The 20,461-nt window shown below is 47.8% G+C and overlaps 1 protein-coding gene across 5 annotated transcripts; it reads right to left on the bottom strand.

Annotated features, from left to right (window-relative positions):
* Positions 1-1,373: 1,373 nt before the first annotated feature.
* PIDD1 (p53-induced death domain protein 1) lies at positions 1,374-20,228 on the bottom strand. 5 transcript variants are annotated; one of them, XM_057412786.1, is made up of 16 exons: positions 19,953-20,228; positions 17,867-18,238; positions 15,777-16,190; positions 14,873-15,076; positions 13,969-14,023; positions 13,570-13,771; positions 12,768-12,896; positions 12,276-12,455; positions 11,531-11,678; positions 10,387-10,522; positions 9,997-10,147; positions 9,594-9,717; positions 4,768-4,886; positions 4,240-4,347; positions 3,103-3,308; positions 1,374-2,301 (listed from the first exon to the last, which is right to left on the bottom strand). In XM_057412786.1, the coding sequence occupies exons 2-16, from the start codon at positions 18,129-18,131 to the stop codon at positions 2,064-2,066; spliced, it is 2,679 nt and encodes an 892-aa protein (XP_057268769.1). In that variant the 5' UTR covers positions 18,132-18,238; positions 19,953-20,228; the 3' UTR covers positions 1,374-2,063. The 5 variants fall into 5 exon arrangements, with proteins under 5 accessions (XP_057268769.1, XP_057268768.1, XP_057268766.1 ...); XM_057412785.1 differs by having other exon boundaries at positions 19,973-20,088; XM_057412783.1 differs by having other exon boundaries at positions 19,943-20,058.
* Between the last annotated feature and the right edge of the window lie 233 nt (positions 20,229-20,461).

The following is a 20,461-nucleotide window of genomic DNA, read 5'->3' as shown; positions in this document are numbered from 1 at the left end:
TGAAGGAGTCACTGTGCCTCAAAGAGATTATTGACAAAGATAACATCTGAAAATAACATGCTTTCCTTTGACTTTCATCCAGCTCAAATATTTGCTGCCAAGTCAGCTGAAGGAAAGAGCAGTTGTGCGGTTGCTCTGATTTCCCTCTAGCACCTCTGTATCCTCAGCTGGGTGCCTGCTTCAGTGTTACTGCAAGAAGAAACCCAGATGACAGCGAGGTCGCCCAGCCCAAGGGGTGCCACTCAGCAGTGAAAGACTGGAGATAACTTGTCTGGGGTAGTTACTTACCTTTCCTTAAGTTACTGGCCCAAAACCTGACTACTGATGATACTGCCCAGGGTTTCGTACCCCCTGTCACTTGGCCTGGTTGCATCAGATACTCAAAGCAACCTAAACACCTAGCAGTAACCTCCCTCTCTCCCAGCCTGATCTGTTACCTGGAAGAGGGGTAGCTCTGCCGATTCACAGAGTCCAGGCTATACATCCCTTATTTTGGCACTGGCTAACTCAGCTGTTGCCTGGCCATCACAAATGGAAATCTAAGTGCAGCCTAGCTTCATCCATGTGGATGCTACCTTATGCTACCTGTAGAATTCCTCAGCCTAGCTTTGCCTAGCCAGAAGCCTCCCACACCTTCACCGGAGGCCAGGCTAAGCCTGTGCACCATCCCCTCTAGGCTTGCCTTGTTGCTCCCTACACTTGCACCACCTGAGCCCTAGTCATACACTCAGCTAGCCAAACCCATGCCCTGAATGTTCTGTTTCCTGTCTTATCCCCACTGCAGCAAGGACTAGCTACAAGGATACCATTAATTCAGCTGCAGTCTGTCCTGCGTTTTTCAAGCAGCAGTACCTCAGAGCTCTTCTCCCATTTCTGTGCAGCACAGCCAAGCACACCCATGTCTTTCTGTCAGCAGGTTTGTCTAATACCTCAAGGCATTTATGGGTTAGCAGACCACGCTGTGAAACAGTTAAGTCCTTGTTTTATTCCCAGTGAGTGCCCAAATGCATCTCTCCAAAACTGGAGGAAAGAACAAATACCTATTGGTATACATCAAAATTACAGACAAGAACACATAACACAGACTACCAGAGAAAACAGACATACAAATGAGACCTGCTGACTTGAACCCAACATGAGACTTGAAGGGCAGCATGACCTAAGAAATCAGATCTGAGGGAGTCCTTACACCCGAGATGACAACTCAAGTCTGCACGTCCAGTGCTCCAGACTGGACTGTAAACACTCCATGGGCTAAGACATTAGAATGGCAGAGTGATGGATTTTTACTTATTTGTAGAATAAAACTGGAACTCTCTCAAAGACCAGCAGCACGTAGGTCTCATCTAAAAAGCCTGGCAGGTGCAGCAGCCTAGAGACATTGAGAAGTTTTATTTGTTCCAAAATAGCTTTTGGAAAAAGAAAAAAAAACCAAGAGCAATTCTGCTAGAAATTTGTTTCTTCTCTTTTCCCCACTAATACTTTGGGCTTAGTTGGGGATTGAGGGAACTGGAAGAGATTTGGCAGAAAACAGAAAACGTGTTCATGATGAATACAGTTCATTTTCATGTGAGCAAAACATATCATTAACCGAAATAGCTGAACAGTCTCCACTGCACCACAACTTACATCAGGACTGCACCTCCAGTTTCCCACGAAGCACTGGTGCACAAACAGACCCCAATGCTCCCATGCAGTGTTTCTGGCAGAACGGAGTTTCAGGAATAAGTTACACATAGATATACATAACATGAGTATTAATTCATTAATGGCTACTTCAGCCACTACTCAGCTGACAGTCTCTGAATTTCTCCATGTTTCTGAGATCTAAAACGCGGTGTCAAGAAATGGAATTGAAGTCTCATAAATGCCCTGTAAACTGCCTGGGACTGGCCAAAGTGGCATGTGAGTATAGACTCAAGAAAGCTCAGTAGTCTGTTCACAAGTAAATCCATGTCCAGCTCCCCAGGAAGACACTGACCCTTGAGGTGGAAAGAGCCTCAAGACATTGTCTCTTCAGCTACACAGAGGGATATACGACACCCAGTTCCTTGTGCTTGGTGCTACACCATAGCTATTGCAGAGTCCTCAGTGCTGCTGTCCTGCTCCAAGCCCACCCGGCGGATGGACTCCCTGTATTTCTGACGGCCCAGCTCAATGATGGTTTCAACCTCATCGGCAATGTCCTGGCGGCCACTCTCTTTTATGGCTGTAATCAGCTTGCTCACACAGTCAGGATCCTCTGAGTTTTGCTGAGCCCATGAGAAAAGCATGTCCAGGATCTGCTTGTCAAGGTCCTCTCTGAAGAAATGGAGAAACACAGAAGTAACCAACACACTCTCCTGACTAGCAACCCAAAGAGGCCTTACTTAAGTCCTAACCCATGACTGAAGGCCTAAAGAAGCCATCCAAGCCATCCAGACATACAAAACACTCAGTGGGCCTCCTTTTCCCCCACCTATACAGGAGCTGCAGTTCCTGCACTAAAATCTCTCTATAAAATGTTTTCCTAATGGAAATATCAAATTAAAGCATTCTGCTTTTGAATGTAAATTCCCCACAGGAACAGTACTTTGGTCATAACTCTGATACTCTCCTACTGCTCTGGCTTTTTGGTCAGACTGCATGTCCCATGACGTACTGCAAGCTCTTTTTGAATAAAGACGATATTCACAATTAATGCCATAGACCGCTGCTCATTGTCAGAGATGGAGTCTGGCCAGGAATCCAGATCACAGAACAAAACAGGAATGTGATTCATCTGAACTACAAAACTCATCAGGTTTGTTATTTCCCAATTTTGTTTTTCAAACATGCAGCTTTGTTTTATAATGGCAAGATAATCAGTTTTCCATTAAAAAAAAAAAAAAGGTAATGTTTTGAGAAGAACCATTAGTTAACCCATCTTTTATCCAGTGAAACAATTCCAGTGGAAAAACTTTGAACCAACCAAGCACTAATTTATACTATTAGATAGATAGCTAGCTATCTAGATAGCTATGGATAGATAGATAGATAGATAGATAGATAGATAGATAGATAGATAGATAGATAGATAGATAGATAGAATGGATCACTGTTTGTCTCTGTGTCCTGTCTTACCTGTGATTGTATCTTATGCGCTCAATCTGCTGATAGGTCAAGCCCAGGTTCAGGCCGATGGTCTGCCAGTCAGCTCCCACGCGCCTGGCAATGCTCAGCAGGTTGGCTTGTGTCAAGTAGCCAGTCTCAGCATTGCCCAGGTTCAAGGGAGGGAACGAGAACCCATTCAGGGCACCAGGGTTCTCACCCCAGCGGGGCTTCAATCGCTGTGTCATGGAGCAGAGGGAGAGAGAATATGCTTAAGCAAATTGTTTCTGTAGAGGACAGTGTCTGGCCATTCAGTCTCCTACTAGGGAGGAAGGAAGGTTTGGGGCTGAAGAGTCAGGCAGTTAAGAAGCAAGGAGCACTCAGGCTGGCAATGACCAGCAATGCCTACTGCCTCTGAAAAACATGAGATCATAGTGTTCATGGTCAGAGCTCACACTGGAAATTTCCTTTCTTGTCTTTGCAGAGCATTTTTCAATGAACCATCTCCCCAGAGCATATTTGTCTAAGTGGTAAGAAACAGTCTAGATTTGTAGCTGAGGTTGCATGTGTCAGATGTGAGATCATGGCACATGATGTGAAGGGAAGCATTCAGCCTACAAAGGTACTTAGTGTTTAAAGCTTCTCAAAAATCAATTAAATTCCATAAGCAAAAGTTGTATTTCTCACTGTAACATACAGCCTAGCCTTTAAAGCCGGATGGCTCACAACAGAATACTTACACTCAACACCTATATTCAAATCCAGCCTACCTACCTCACTCTAGACCTTTCTTTTTCTCCTGTTGCATGAGCTGTGTGACTAAGAAGTTTAGAAACAAAATAGACACTTCCCTTAATTACAGCGAGCTTCCTCCTGTTGTACATCCCTCATTCATTCAAAGGATCCACCCTCTCTGACAACCTACTCAACAAGCCTGTGGCTGACAGGCAAGATGAGCAGGACAGGTGGAGACCACTCCCAACTACTCATGTTTCTCTTTTCAGAAGAGCTCATGGAGACTGGGAAATCACCATGACATGGCTGGGCAGCCATTTCTCACAGTCATTCATTGCATCTGTTCTCATAGTAGAAGACAAAATTAGCTGAGCAGAAAGGCCATGCTCTTACCCCATCTAGATTATTGTTTCTATAGGAGACAAAGCAACTCACAGGCAGTTTGATGGGCAGAGTAACGAGCCAGAGGGAGTCTGGTCCTCTCCTCCTCCTGCTGGCCTCTTCAGGGATGTTCTCAGGAACTGCCCCTCGGTAGAAAGAGACCTTCGCAAAGAGAAAGCATGCAGTTAGGCTCAGATTCAAGCACAGTGGCCAAGCCTGTTTGCACCATGTCTTTTCTGTCTGGGAAAGAATGAATTCAGCATTTCTCACCTATCCTCAGTCCACAGATATGGCCTCCCAATTAAGTGCAACTGGGAGGAGCACTGGGGTTCTGCCATAAAGGTTGGATTTACTGCCAACACCCCAAAAGTTAATGGCAGGAATGTAACTCAGAAAGTGATGAGTTCAAGACTACTATTCTTGCTTATTCAGGGTTTAGTTGGCGATATGCAAAGCCAAGGGAAAGACGAGAGGAAAAGAGTAATTCCTGGCACTCAGAGATTGTTATGAGGAGCACTGTAAAAGCAATGATGATGATGATGATGAAGGAGGAGGAAACAAAGAGTCAATGTGACTGCTCACCTGTCCTTTTACAGCTTGGTCCTTCCTGTCCACAGGGGAAGTCACATAGATTTCCTTCATGTTCTTTAAGTGGGAGTAAAAAGTAAACGAGAGACGTCCATCCACGCAGTCAGGGCGATCTGTGCAGAGAAGCAGCAAACGCTCAAGTTATGCAGAAAAATGTGCAGCTTTTCAAGCCTGACCAATGCCCATCATCCACTAGCAGCCACCATACTACTATCTACTGCTTCTACTCATCCCTGAACGAATTGTAAACGCCGACCCCCTTCCTCGCTGGGTAACACCAGAAAGCGGAAAACACGCTGTGGAAAAAGCATGTCCTACAGGTGAAAAAGGAGAATGGCCACAAGGTGGAGATCGAGTTCAGGAATGGAAAGCAAGGCCAAGCAAAACATTCAGATGGGAGTCAAGTCCATCCAACTTCCCTCCCATACTTGGTCCATTCTGTCCTTTGGTCCTTTGGAGGGTAGAATCAGCAGCAATAGCATCCTGTAATGCATAGAAATAGGTGGGTGCAGAAATAAGAATAGAGGTAAAGGGAAAAAATATAATCAGGTACAACATTCATGTATGCAATAGAAATAACTTAAGAGTCTAGCCTAAATCAGGGCAGATGGACAGACTCTGGCCTCATGGCCTCATGAACTGAAAGACCAGTGCATTTTATTATTCTTTAAAGAGTTGTGCTTAGTTTACTGCAGTGAAACTTAGCTATACGTTCAGGTTTTGCAGAAAAGGCCACATAGGAAAAGGCGGTCGACTTTGCACCTCAAGACTGCCTCTGATAAGAAAGAAAGAAGGGTCATTGTAGTAGGCGATTCACTTCTGAGAGGAACAGAGGGCCCGATATGCAGAGTTGACCCTCATCATAGGGAAGTGTGTAGTCTGCCTGGAGCCCAGATCAGGGATATCACCAAGGCGCTCCCCAACCTGGTGCACCCGACAGACTACTACCCGCTGCTGGTCTTCCAGACAGGTGAGGGGGAAGCTACTTCCCGCAGTCTGAGGGGGATGAAGAAAGACTACAGGGCCTCGGGGTGGATGGTGAAAGAGTCTGGGGCTCAAATGATCTTCTCCTCACTCCTTCCATCTTCCACTGATGATGTGGGACGGAATGGGAAGATTCAGTCCATAAACGATTGGCTTCAAGACTGGTGCTACAGGCAGGGCTTTGGATTCTTTGACAACAGCTGGTTTTATAGGGCACCAGTCTGGACAATGACAAGTGGGAAAGGTTTGTCTCACAGAGGCAAAAGGATGCTGGGGCACGAATTAGCAGGGCTCATTTGGAGAGCTTTAAACTAGATTCGAAGGGGGATGGGGTTGTAGCTCGGCTTGCCCCAGTGGGGCAGCACTCCAGAACTGATGAAGACTGGGAGGCCTCCTATAATCCTAGGGTGAAATCTGTGTGCTCAGTTCGCTCCCTGAAATGCCTGTACACCAATGCGCGCAGCATGGGAAATAAGCAGGAGGAGTTGGAAACATGTGTTAAGTCAGGAGACTATGATCTGGTGGCAATTACAGAGACGTGGTGGGACAGCTCACATGACTGGAATATAGTCATGGAGGGCTATGTCCTTTTCAGGAAAGACAGGCCAGCCAGGCAGGGTGGTGGGGTTGCTCTTTATGTGCGGGAGCAGCTGCAATGCACCGAGTTCTGTCCAGGGACAGATGACGAGCAAGTTGAGAGTCTGTGGGTGAGAATTAAGGGGCAGGCTGGCAGGGGCGATACTGTTGTGCGTGTCTGTTACAGACCACCAGATCAGGGTGAGGAAGTTGACGAGGCCTTCTACAGGCAGCTGAGAGCGGCCTCACAGTCACAGGCCGTGGTCGTCGTGGGGGATTTTAACTTCCCTGATGTTTGCTGGAAGGACCACTCAGCAACCCAGCCACAGTCCAGGAGGTTCCTCCAGTGTATGGATGATAACTTCCTCCTGCAAATGATGGATGAGCCAACCAGGAGAGGAGCGCTGCTGGATCTCATCCTCACTAACAAGGAGGGTCTGCTTGAAGCAGTAAGGGTTGAGGGCTGCCTTGGTTGCAGGGACCACGAGATGGTGGAGTTCAGGATCTTGTGTGGTAGGACCAGTAGAATAGCAAGTAGAATTGCAACCCTGGACTTTAGCAGGGCAAACTTTGGCCTTTTCAAGCAATTGCTAGGGGAAATCCCATGGGCAAGGCTGTTTGAAGGTAAAGGGGCCCAATACAGTTGGTTGGCATTCAAGGATTGCTTTTTCCGAGCTCAAGATCAGAGCATCCCGACATGTAGGAAGTTAAGGAAGAGGGCCAGGAGACCTGCGTGGCTAAATAGGGAATTGCTGGGTATGCTCAAGTGGAAGAGGAGAGTTTACAGGTCATGGAAGGAGGGGCTGGCCACTTGGGAGGAATATAAGGCCGCTGCTAGAGGATGTAGGAAGGCAGCTAGGAGGACTAAGGCCTCCTTAGAATTAAACCTGGCGAGAAGGGTCAAGGACTGCAAAAAGAGCTTTTTCAAATACATGGCAGATAAAACTAACACCAGAGGCAATGTAGGCCCACTGGTGAACGGGATAGGTGCCCTGGTGACAGAAGATACAGAGATGGCAGAGTTACTGAATGCCTTCTTTGTCTCCGTCTACTCTGCTGCAGGCAGTCCTGAAGAGCCCTGTACCCCTGAGACTTTAGATGAAGTCAGGTCAACGGAGCAGTTTGCAGTTTGCCTTAGTTGATGAGGAATGGGTTAGAGACCAGTTGAGCAATCTGGACATCCATAAATCCATGGGTCCAGATGGGATGCACCCGCGGGTGCTGAGGGAACTGGTGGAAGTCATTGCTAGACCACTCTCCATCATCTTTACCAAGTCTTGGGAAACAGGAGAGGTGCCTGAGGACTGGAGGAAAGCAAATGTCACTCCAGTCTTCAAAAAGGGCAAGAAGGAGGACCCGGGTAACTATAGACCGGTCAGCCTCACCTCCATCCCTGGGAAAGTGATGGAACACCTTATCCTTGGTGCCATCTTAAGGCGTATCAAGGATAAGAGGGTTATGAGGGGCAGTCAACATGGCTTCACCAAGGGGAAATCATGCTTGACCAATCTCATAGCCTTTTATGAGGAAATAACACGGTGGATGGATGATGGCAGAGTGCTGGATGTGGTCTACCTTGACTTCAGCAAAGCATTTGACACAGTCTCCCACAGCATCCTCACAGCTAAATTGAGGAAGTGTGGTCTGGATGATCGGGTAGTGAGGTGGACTGTGAACTGGCTGAAGGAGAGAAGCCAGAGAGTTGTAGTCTGTGGGGCGGAGTCTAGTTGGAGGCCTGTGACTAGTGGAGTGCCTCAAGGGTCAGTACTGGGACCGGTATTATTTAATATATTCATCAACGATTTAGATGAGGGAATTGAGTGTACTATCAGCAAGTTTGCTGATGACACTAAGCTGGGAGGAGTGGCTGACACGCCAGAAGGCTGTGCTGCCATCCAGCGAGACCTGGACAGGCTGGAGAGATGGGCAGGGAATAACTTGATGAAATATAACAAGGGAAAGTGTAGAGTCCTGCATCTGGGCAGGAACAACCCCAGGTTCCAGTATAGGTTGGGAAACGACCTGCTAGAGAGCAGTGTAGGGGAGAGGGACCTGGGGGTCCTAGTGGACGACAGGATGACCATGAGCCAACACTGTGCCCTTGTGGCCAAGAAGGCCAATGGCATCCTGGGGTGTATTAGAAGGGGGGTGGTTAGTAGGTCGAGAGAGGTCCTCCTTCCCCTCTACTCTGCCTTGGTGAGACCACATCTGGAATATTGTGTCCAGTTCTGGGCCCCTCAGTTCAAGAAGGACAGGGACCTGCTGGAGAGAGTCCAGTGCAGGGCAACTAAGATGATTAAGGGAGTGGAGCATCTCCCTTATGAGGAAAGACTGAGGGAGCTGGGTCTCTATAGTTTAGAGAAGAGAAGACTGAGGGGTGACCTTATAAGTGTATATAAATATATAAAGGGGGAGTGTCACGAGGATGGAGCCAGGCTCTACTCAGTGGCAAACAATGACAGGACAAGGGGTAATGGGTACAAACTGGAACACAAGAGGTTCCATTTAAACTTGAGAAGAAACCTCTTCTCAGTGAGGGTGACAGAACACTGGAACAGGCTGCCCAGGGAGGTTGTGGAGTCTCCTTCCCTGAAGACATTCAAAACTCGCCTGGACACATTCCTGTGTAACATTATCTAGGTGTTCCTGCTCCGGCAGGGGGACTGGACTAGATGATCTTTTGAGGTCCCTTCCAATCTCTAGCATACTGTGATACTGTGAAAATGGTTCAGTTTGCAGCTGTAACAGGCCTAGACACACTGGGGCATAAAACATCACCTCGAGTTTTGGTCCTGCTCCCTCTTCCCTTCTCTTCTAGTGCCTCCATTACAGGGAATTCTTTACTCTGGATTATTTCAGAATTACCTTCTCAAAAAAAGATAAATCTTAAAGTCTCTCAGAAATGGGCGACATTTAATTGGATCACTATGTGTGTTCCATTGTGGTGTCTAAGATGCCAGGAAAAGGGCAAAGCTGGCTGCAGAAGTGGATCTGTCATAAAATAAACACACTTGGCTATTGCCCTCTGCAGGCTACAACATGAGAGGAAATGAAAGTCTGCAAATGGCACTTTCATAGAGAAAAGTAGACACAAAAGCTAGCTGACTAGAGAATATGACAAGTTCAGTGTTTATGGGCTGGCTGCTGTGAGCTGTGGGCAAGCTGGAGACAGAGAGGAATGCTATGGGAGAAAGGAGTACAGCCCCCAACAGAAGCACACACAAAAGGCAGGAGCAGAAAGAAGCCCACTAGTACCATACCCATATCAATGCTGATGCCTCCCTCAAAAGCTGCAAAAAACTGCTCTCCCTCAAACATCTCCACCATGTCGGATGGCTCAGGTCCTCGATAGCGATCCTGCAGCTTCTTCAGCACTGGGTCAACCTGACAAGGATGACAACACAGGACCCTGTGTATGATCTGAGGCATGTCTGTCCAGTTTGCATGGGAGGAAATCACTGTGTGCCATGCACAGCTACGTAGAATGAACTTTCCTTCTTCTCCCAGATCCCAGTGACCCGGTATCGCGCTATCAACACACCGTGGTGACAGCATACCCCAGCCATGACCCTGGGGCAGTGAACAGGACCCACTGCTGCCCTTACATCCTACAAAGGGAAGCCCAAGAAGCTCAGAAGCAAGGCAATGCAACCTAGACCAGACCTTGTGCTTGGGGACACACTGTAGCAGGACTTGCTCGGGGTCCTTCTTCCTCTGCAGAGCAATGAAGTTAACCTGGTACATACGCAGACGCTCATAGACTTTCTTGGCAATGCCTCCAATGTAGGTCTTGGTGGTGTACCACAGCCAATACCTGGCAGAGAAGGAATTAAGAAAAAGGAGGGATCCTGCCTAGGAAGAGAATCCAGTGTCACACCTATGAGACTGTAAAGAATGACGGGTAGAGACAAAGAGCTAAGCTAGGCCTGACTTGCAAAGGGAAAAGGGAACAGGTAGGGTAAATAGCATGAACTATGAATTAGAAGTCACGGTATGGAAAAAGCAAGACTGACGAAAATCCCATCTTTTCCTCGGGACTAGTCCTACACTTACCAGGAGAAGTGGGTGACTTCAAACACTGCATAAATATGGGTAAATTCCAGTACCATCTGACTGCTAATGTCATCCCAGGTTTGGCCCTCCAGGTCACCATGAAGAAGATGCAGCCTTGACTGATCCAAATTTATGCCTAAAGACAATGACAACTGAGAGACAGATGCAGCAGAAGCCTTTATTCATGGCTTTACAAACCCAGCCACACTTTTGGGTGACTCACTTTGTAAAAGCATCAAATTAAGGCTCGTGGCCTTCTCTTCAGCCATTCAGGGCTGAACTTTGGTCAAAGAAGAGCAGCAATAAAAGGATAAGGTTACTCCAATGCTTCCAAGATATTCTGGCAGAATATGCAGACTTGAACTGACAGTGTGCTGATTTCCACCAACAGATTCATTAGATAATCCGCATCACCAATATCTAGGGCTATTAAGTTTTCTCTTTCTAAACACTCATTTGACAGACTTTTCAATGCTGATGCGCTTCAGACATAAATACTAGGTAGTGTTACAATCAAGGCCAACCTGTACCCAGAAAAATTTTACATCTTCACAGGAGAGCCAGGAAAGGTCAAATAAAATAGGATTTAGGAGACACAGGGTATTCAGCATGCAAAAAGAGGAATCCCTGGGAAGGGAATGTGTCTGTTTGCTGTTTATAGCAGTATTCAGAGTGGAAAATACACTTTCAACAGCAGTGGCTTGGCAACTGATTCATGAGCAAGAAAGTAAGAGAGAAGGCAGACCCCTGAAGGCAACACCTTCATCACCTTCAAGCTGTTCCAAACCATGAATCAAAGCCCTTTAACAAAGCATCTCCTCTGTTGGCAGGAATGCCTCTTCAATGTATCATATCAAACCCAGCAGTCTAAATACACTTGCAGTTCAGCAGAGCAATCCATATGCCAATCCATTCTCCCAGCCTGTGCTGGTGGTCTGTGAAGCCCAGTGCTGATCTGGATCTGAACTACCTTCGGCTGCCACCACCCTGCACCACCACTCACTCAGCAGACACACCTCGCTGTTCTCACAGGAAAAGCGGCAAGCCTTATTATTAACAGGACAGGCAAACAAAATTCCCAGTTTGCCACCCACGGTTTTCCACATGCGGCACTTCTCTTTGCCAATTTTGGGAATAAACTGACCTGTGACCCCTGGTGGGAGGGGCAGCTGAATTCTTACTGGCCTGAGAAAGTCCACCAGGGAGTCCTGGGAGAGGCAGAGCAGGGGACTGGCTCTGCACCCTGCATCACCTGTGATTTCCTCTAGCTCTCCTGTAGACACTGGCAGCACCTGGATGTGGAAGACAGCACACTGAGCTGAGCAGGCTGGCACCCAAATTTCCACATCACTTACCCAGGTCCCCATTACCCAGATTGCAAATGCTGCTCTTGGCTCAGGGTGCAGTGAAAAATGGAAATACAGTGAACTCTGGCTGAAGTCTGCTCTGGTGTCAACCAGGCAAGCTGGGACAGATCAAGGAACTACAGTAGCATTTAGCACTATCTAGCAACTCTACGGAAGTTTGCTTTAGTGGGGTAGCTTTAGAATTAGACCCACATGAATAACCCCCCACCCCAGTCTCATTCATTAAGCTGTTCTTCCACTCACAGTATGTTTTGCAAGAGAAGAATAGGCAATATATCCTTGTGTTTCCTTCACAGCAGCTACATGCTTATCTGCCAAAGATCCCTTTCCCACACATGGCAGCTTGGAGCACAGCCCATTTTGCAGGCAAGGAAGCTAAAGCAGAAGGTGATCTGAGATGGGTCAGCCCATGTCAGACACAAATTACCCTAGGGCAGACATCTCACCTTCAGCCCTGCTACTTTGCATAGGATAACACCTGCACTAGAGCTTACCAAAGTTTGGTTTTTAAAGTGTGCATACCTGCATCTTGACAGTGCGAGTTTGTTCAGTGACTCCAGGAGGAAAGGTCACTTTGATGTTTGGATCCACACTAGAAAAGAGCAGTGTCCCCTCTGTTGGCACTTTGCATTCATTTTGCACAAGTCGAGATATAACGAGGAACCAGGAGAAGTGAAGGACACTGCAGTGAGCCACATGCTTCTGTAACAGAAGACAGGGAAGAAAAGAAAACATATAGACATATGAAATAATACAATAAAGGTAAGAAAATAAGTGCCAGTAGCAGCTGAGCAGATGAAAGCACTAGAACAGGGATGATGCATGGTGGAGTGCAAATCATCGTCTTCAGGAAACACACCTCCATGAGAGGAATCCTGGAGCTAAAATCCACATTTTACAGCAGCTGGTCAAAACACAGCTCGTGAGATGTTTCAAACGGGCTCACTCATGGCTGGGCAAAACCAAAGAGGGGAACAGAAACATGTGTGTCACTGGCTGTTCCAAATTGCTTACCTTTGATTTTCTCTTCTGCTCCACTCTTGTTCTCAAATCACTCCAGCTCTGCCCACTGAAGGTCCGCACTACCACCTCACGCTGGTGAAGGGTTTGAGGGGAGGCATATGGCATCGAGATCTGCACCTCCTGGCAAAAAAGCATTCCTGTGAGACACCAGGAGAAAAGGATAAAACCAAGCCTAGCCCTGCTGTGTGGCTTCCTGTGCAGATGAAAAGGTGGAGGACAAAGCACGTCCTGTATGCAGGGAGTGAAGAAGGAGATAGGAACCTGCTCTGACCTGCAGCTGCCAGGGAGGTGACATGAGAGATCAGGCCCACTATGTAGTGTGATGGGAGGAAAAGTTCTGTAGCCTGTGGACAGTAAGGGCAAAGCAACTTTTGCAGTGAGTTGTTGTCAGCCATGATGGAGCTGGTGGTATAAGTGCTCACCAGCTTGAATGAAAACCACACAATCAGACTTTTAGAGAAGGATGTGAACTGTTCTCCTTGCAGGCTGAGATCAAATGCTGGAAAAGCACTTATCTTCTGGCACAGGAGGTGAGTGAGGAAGATTATAGCTCAGCTCAAGCAGGAACAGTGGGGAAGGCAAAGGAGTCAGACCAGCACAGTGCCAGAGAAGCTGGCTGTGTCATTTCTGAGTTTTTGCAGTGGGGCTTCTTTGAAAGGCAGTCCTGCAGCTACTTAAAAGCAGTAGTGATGGGAACAGTGCTCTCAAAAAGTCCCAAAACACTCTCTCAGAAGATTCTGCCAAGCTACTGCAGAGGCAAATTGATCAGGAGGAGGCCTGGATGCATCCTCACCTGCTGGAATTTGACCCCATGAGGCTGCAGCTCCAGGACTCTACTCAGCAGGACATCATGGTGTCGCAGCCTTACATACTGAGGGTCCGGTGAGAGAGTTCGGAAGTAGATCTGCAGAGGGTCAGAGGCAGCCCCCGGTGGAAAGTAGAAATGGATGCCACAGGCCAGGACCACTTTGCAGCCTTCAGGGGTGACAGTAAAGCTTCCAGAAAAAAATGCATGAATGTATGCAATGACTTCAGCCCTCCAAAAATCAACACAAGAATCTCAAGCCTTTTATTTGACTGGCCTACTGAGGCCACAAGCTACTACATGTACGTGCAATACCCACCATGCACCAATCACGTCTGGGCTGTTGTTACATGACTGTTATAAAAGTTCTTGGTAGCACAGTCTTACCTGTCCTCTCCTGATGCAAGGAAGAGTCTTCGTAGTCTTCCAGCACTGGATTCATCTGCGGCAATAAGAAGGTTTGGGTAGAGGGAGGACACAGATGTTACTTAGATCAGGGTAGACAAGAAAGGTTTAACTTGTATTTAAGAGTTAAGCTTTGGCTTAACTCTAACCTGACAGAAGTAATTAAAGGAACCCTGTTCACACTGCAGCGGGCTTCAGATCAAGCAGCAGGATATGAACAGGCCTAAGGATTCCAAGACACACTGGAAATGCTGACTCTCCCCCAGGAAAACTCAGAACCCAGAAGCTGGGGAATTAGAAAATATTTCAATCCACCACCCCTGCAGCTCTCAGGGCAATGTTTGATTGCCTGGGGCCACCCCTGGGAATCTGTGAATATGAGCACCATTAGGAAACCCTGCCCAGATTCCTGCTCATTCATTACCTGCATCTTGGACAAGGAGCTGCTCCTCTGCAGCCTTGGAAAGCAGGAGGTAACTACACAGCAGGATGACCTCTTATTGCTCTCTGTGCTTCTAGCATGAGCCACCACCTTAGGGCCATGCAGCAAGTCCAAGAACTGGTGCTTGCCTTCTCTAAAAGGGCTGGACCCCTTTAAGGGCCTCCCCTGATCCACCTCCTGTGAATCCCATTTTCACTTCCACTGTAAAAACATTCCGAGCAAGACTAATTCCAGGGACCACTGAGCCTTCTGGCTAGGCTTGGGCTAGTAAAAAGAGAACTAGTATCGTCTGTATCCTTACAACCTAATTATTATTCCAGACAAATAAATACTGATCTGATTCCCCCCTGCTTGTGTTCTCTAATCCAAACCCATCTACACCATGCTGGGCTGACTGAGGGAACAGCTGGTCAGAACCCAGAGCAACAGAAGCCTTGCAATTACCAGCCTGTGGGGATGGCTCAGTTTCTCCTAAGGGATTGCCTCGGAGGCGCACGAATGGCAAGGTCTGGATCTCAGGTGGGACAGCACTGAGGCAATTATTCTGCAGATCAAGTCTGGACAAGTTGGGCAGGCTGGCAAGTGAGGCAGGGACAGTCACCAGGAGATTGCTGTGGAGATGCAGCTGCCGCAGACACTTCAAATTGGCTGCAGGTTAGAACAAGAAGTGACCCCCATCCATGCTGCTAATTGCATTGCACATAAGTTCTAACACCCTCCACCCCTATTCTCCTCATGACATGTACACAGACACACAATAAAAACCAAGCACACGAGCCCAAACATCTCTTTAGCTCACAAAATAAAAGGGTGCAGGGAATTAGCTAAGAGGCAAGGCAGCCTCCTCCATCCTCTGCTTTTCAAGTATTGATGTGAGATGCTTCCGTAACAGCACCAATGACAACCCCAGGCACAGAGTAATACAGGACCCAAGAGCCACGAAGCTGGGCAGCAGAAACCAGAGCCCGGTTCTGTGGACTGGTCCACACTCGACAGCATGATTTCAAGCCCAAATTTGCATCCCATGAAACTCCAGCTCTTCTGTTTCCAGACTTGTGTGCTACCCAAAACCAGCCTGGCCAGATCCTCAGTTACTGTAAATTGTATTGAAATCTTACCAGTCTTGCTGATGCATAGAAGCAGAAAGCATGGTCCAGAGGGATTTAATGCTCAAAGGGACTGACTGAGCCAAGCGTGCTTCTTCTGGATATCCTTCCCATTTGGCTCTAACGTAACAGATGTTTTGTGCTAACAACTCTGGGGACAGAGACCAAGGGCCTCAGGGGTCCCAGACTGTATCAAAAGCTAGGCAAGCCCATGTCCTTCTTTTCCCCTAGAAAATACATACCTAAGGAGTCTGGGATGCTTGATAAGCAATTCCCAGAAAGATCTAGCTCTGTGCAGTTATGCAGATTCCCCACTTCTTCAGGGATGAATTCCAAAGCATTTTCAGAGAGATCCAGGTCCTGCAGCACTGCTAGGTCCCCAATGCTCCGAGGTAAGTCCTTCAGCTGATTTTTCATAGCAGAGAAGAAAGTCAGCTTGCTCAGAGAGCCAAAGTCCTCAGGGAGTGCCACAAGTCTGTTGTGGCTCACCAGGAGCACACGAAGGCTGGAGAGATGAAGGATGCAGCTGGGCAAGGTGGACAGGCTGTTGAAAGTGAGATCCAGGTGGGTGAGACACCTCAGGTTCCCCATGTCTGCTGGTAAGCTTGTCAGAGAGCCATGCTGACATGAACCAAACTCATCCCTGGCATGGCCACCTGGGTGTGGAGGGAAGTGGAGGAAGAGGTCAATATGCTACACAGATACCTCAACAGCCTCACGTGAGACTCCTTAGCACGCAGACATAGAAAATGCGGAGCTACTGATCCCAGTGAGCAGCACTGATTACAAAGTACTCATACAGAAATCGGGCTTCTGCCCCTTGCCTCTGTTTCCTGATCAGTGAAAGGGGTATAATGGTGAAGACCTGTTATGAAATCAAGAGACGCCACAGTCAACAAGTAGAGCTCTGCTAAACACATCTGGAGCCGAAGCTCAGAAAGAGCAAGGCCACTCCACACATCTACCACCCCTCAGCAGGGCAACTCATTCCTCCAAGCCTCCTACTCACCTTCCCCACCTGCATCAGTGCCCTCCATCCCTCCCCAGTACTGTTGAGCGACAAACAGCCCTGAGGACTGAGAGCTGCCCTTGCAAGACTGGAGACATGAGGAAAGCAGTGAAAATGTGGGGGAAAAAAAACAGGTAATTCAGTATTGCATAGGCCAGACAGGGCCGAGAGGAAAGGACATAAGTTCCCACCCCAGCCTGTGACACTCAGGCTGGAGAAGGGCTGCAGCCATGGAAAATAAGTCAAGTGAACAAAAGGAAAATTTCCAAAACATTCCACTTCATCATACCTCCTCCGTTGCTGTCTATCTGTATACACATACAGCAGAGGGCACCAAACATTTTTTATGCTGCATCACGGTAAAAATTGAGAACAACATCAAGCTAACGGGCACATTGCACTTTGTACATAAGGAAATCTTAGCAAACTATTTTATTGCCCTTCAGGATGCTCAGGGTGTGTGTACATGTCACAAAGCAAGCCTGATAAAAGGTACTGCTGTTACGCTCACCTTACTAAAAGGGTAAAGACAAATGAAATCATTAACATGAAAAATCTGTGGCAGATACAGAAACAAACCTCAATCTTTTCAGTCTTCACATAGAACCCTAAAATCTGGCCACAAATTCCCTGCTTTTCTCTCATTTTTATTTTTTTCTTTTTAAAATTCCACCTCCCAAAGAGCAAATGATTCAGTCTGGTACAGAAATTATACCACTTGTATTGAGATCCTTCTATAATAAAGAGATGAGAAAGTCAAAGAATGATCTAATATTTATAGTTATTACACCTCACCAAATTATGTGTACACCCTGAGTCATACTTTTGATAAAATGTTGAGCAGCCTTTTTTGGTCTGTCTTGAACTCTGTTAAACCTACATCCACTGAGACTAAGCAACGATTAAGCTAGGATTGATTCAGATGTTCAGATGGAAATGCAGCAAAGACAGCTCGTTATACTCCCAAAATTAAAGAGAGGCTGAACATTTACCAAAACATCCAACACCTTTCAATGCCCCTCTCCTTGCATAACTGTGCAAAAAATGCTCTTCTAGAGGATGACTTAAGAAAATGTTGCAGCATCAACCCAACCAGACTCCAAAACCAGCTTCCCAGGCAGCTGTAGAAACAAAGGAAGGAAATAAGAATCTAGAAGCTGTACCTTGTTGAAATCTGCACACAAATCTGGGCAAGGCTAAGAGCCAAAACTGTAGTAAGGGGCACTAGAACAAAACAATTCCAAGGGCAGTTTGTCCTGTAGATGTGCAGAGGAGGTTTAAAATAAGAAAAAGCTGAGCCTAGAAAAGTTGGATGGAATTTACCTTTAATCACCAGGGATTTCAGGTGCTTCAGATGAGGGAGGATGTCTAGTGTGGTGCCAAGGAGACGATCATTGCTGCTGAGTCGGAGGAACTCCACCTGGAGCACCTCTCCCTGTCGCCCCTCAAACAGCTGGAGGAACCTGCTGCAGCCGTCAAGATATACATCCAGGTTCAGCTTGTTGTCTGCAAGGCAGGAGGCAGCAAGTGCAGGAGCTCCCAAAGCCCCCTCCCTGCACTCGTCTCTGAGCCCCAGCAGCTCTGCCATCTTCTGCAGCTGGTTCACAGGGTCCGGACATGCTCTGACTTGCCAGGCAGGCAGGCACCAGCGGCACCACAATGCAGCTGGGACAAGGAGGAGGAGGAAAGATGGTTCTGAAAGGAACATAAGTGCAAAATGAAGGCCTCCTGCCCCAATCCAGGGCAGCTGAAAACAGCTGATAATTACAGCAAGAGGAGAGGAAGGATTATACACACATTATTGAAAGCTTTGTGGGCACAGAAATGCAGGGTGACAGATGCCACAGAGGTTTCTCCTCCAAGGAGAAACTCTATGAACTCTCCTACCCAGTATCTCAGCAGGGAATGGAGCCGTTACCCACCATCAAAATAAATAGCAATATTAACCTTAAAAGATATAAATGTAAATGCCTATGCCTTATGCAGATTTCAAAGTGCATCAGTGGGAATCTTTATAAGTGTAGGGGGGAAACAGGGACAGGGAGAGCTGAGCCAAGAGGAGAGCCCAGAGGCTGCTCACAGGCTGTGACGGGTCCTCACTGAACCCGGTTGTGAAACTGGGTGCCAATGGGATAAAAGTGAGCATAGATGAAACGGGCAAAGGGCAGCAGAGCAAATATGGCAGGGCCAAGGAGGGGGTTAGAAAAGGCATATCAGTGGCACAGGAGCACTGGACTGTCAGTGGGACTGGGGCTCTTGCAGATTTGCCTCCGCAGGGATACTCTAATGCAGCAAACGGGGCACAACACCATGGCAGGCTAGTTACCAGCTAGTCTTTGTTTCCTCTTCTCACAGCACCCTCCAGGTATAAAGAGAAAGGGGAAAAATAGATAACACATAGTGCATGCTAAGAAGGATTTGAACCTTAAGGAGCAGAAGTATGGAATTTGAATAAAGTAATTATTCCTCTGCCTTCTTAGTGTAAAGAAGCTTTCATCCACCTTGGACTTTCAAAATCAGCCAGTACCATCACAGTACACTGTAATGCAAAGATACGCAGAGGCACCACACTTGTTTTTATACCAGTACTCACAAACTTCCAAGTCCACTGATCTTCACACCTCCTTCATCTTTTGCAGCTCCTCCTGAGCTTGGCAATTAAACTAGCTAATGGTGTGAATATTAGGAGGTCTTGTTAAAGAACTTTGGATCAAATATGCAAATAGCAGTTTCTTTTGAGTGAGTGATTCAGAACTACAAAAACTTCTAATGGCTTTACCATCCAAGGCCAGCAGAAGCAAGCTAATGTCCCTGCAAAACCCTGAGGAGCAGGGCTTTCTACTGGGAACCTGTGGGACATGGCTGCACTGATGCTCCCAGGGCACTTGCCTGGGGGGAGGCATTTCACCTGATTCCCTGAAAGAGCAGAAACCTTATGGACACATAAGGACAGGAAGCACAGCTAAATGGAAACTACTGCTTCAGTAAAAAGCTAAGTATTTCTTACAAAAAGGCTGTACACAACACATACACAGTGATCTTACAGATATGGGTAAGCAAACAGACCATCTGATATAGCTTTGTAAAGCCACTGATGGTGAAGGAACCAGACAGTTCTGGTCTGCTCAACTGGCCAAGCTGGAGAGGCCCAGAGTCCACCAATGCAGCCTTAGGCATGCGGACGGGACACGGGCAGTCACCCTTGTGCACATACACACACACACACGTGCACACGCTCCAACACGCACTCACCCCGACTGTCCTCACCTGCCCCCGTTACCCCGCACCCCGCCGGGCCCCTGAGCCGAGGCTCAGCCCCGGGGACCCCCGGCAGGAGCTACAGCAGAGCTGCCAGTCACACGCCCTGTGCCCCGCGGAGCACGGCCACGCTTGTCTCACCCCTCCGCACCCGGTCCCTGGCACACAAACCCTGAGTCCCGGCAGCCCGGCCGTGCTCGGTTTGGCTCGGCCCGGCTCAGCCCGGGCACTTCCTGCAAAGTTTGCCGTTGGTCCGCGCTGCCGGGGCGGGACGAGCCGGAGGAGGTGCCGGATGCAGCGGGACAAGGGGCAGGCGGCTCTGGGGAGCCAGGCACTGGCGTCCCGCTGTCACAGAATGTTACAAAATGAGATGTCTCCAACCCGCCATGGCCTTGGTACCCCGGCTGGTCCCGGTGCAGACCCCCCGGGCTCAGGCATGAGTTCAGCCTGCAGGAACGTGGGCCACGGGCAGCTCGTGGTGGTGTGCTTCAATTTTCCTGCACTTGAACAACGATGTTTCCGATAAGCCAGTGTCTGCCAAAGGCAATACGTTGTGCAGGTCACATCTGGCATCTCTTCCTATAGACTGCTGTCATTGTCCTTGGAAGTCCTGAGCTTTTTGCTTCACAAGTTCTCCCTTCAAACAGCATTATTTGTTGT

Source organism: Pezoporus wallicus, unplaced genomic scaffold, assembly GCF_028554395.1.
Source record: "Pezoporus wallicus isolate ANWC-B61680 ecotype Strahan unplaced genomic scaffold, APGP_CSIRO_Pwel_v1 scaffold_6885, whole genome shotgun sequence".
In the NCBI taxonomy this organism is placed as follows: Eukaryota; Metazoa; Chordata; class Aves; order Psittaciformes; family Psittacidae; genus Pezoporus; species Pezoporus wallicus.
Note: the sequence above shows the minus strand (reverse complement) of the source record. Positions and strands in the feature narration are given on the sequence as shown.

What these genes read in the sequence shown, in the direction of transcription:
- PIDD1 (XM_057412786.1), bottom strand. Translation starts at nt 18,131, where the DNA reads ATGGCAGAGCTGCTGGGGCTCAGAGACGAGTGCAGGGAGGGGGCTTTG. An exon ending in CTTGCATCAGGAGAGGACAG is followed by an intron (nt 13,772 to 13,968) that starts GTAAGACTGTGC and finishes TTTTTCTGGAAG; the next exon opens with CTTTACTGTCACCCCTGAAG. An exon ending in GAAGTCACCCACTTCTCCTG is followed by an intron (nt 10,148 to 10,386) that starts GTAAGTGTAGGA and finishes CTTCTCTGCCAG; the next exon opens with GTATTGGCTGTGGTACACCA.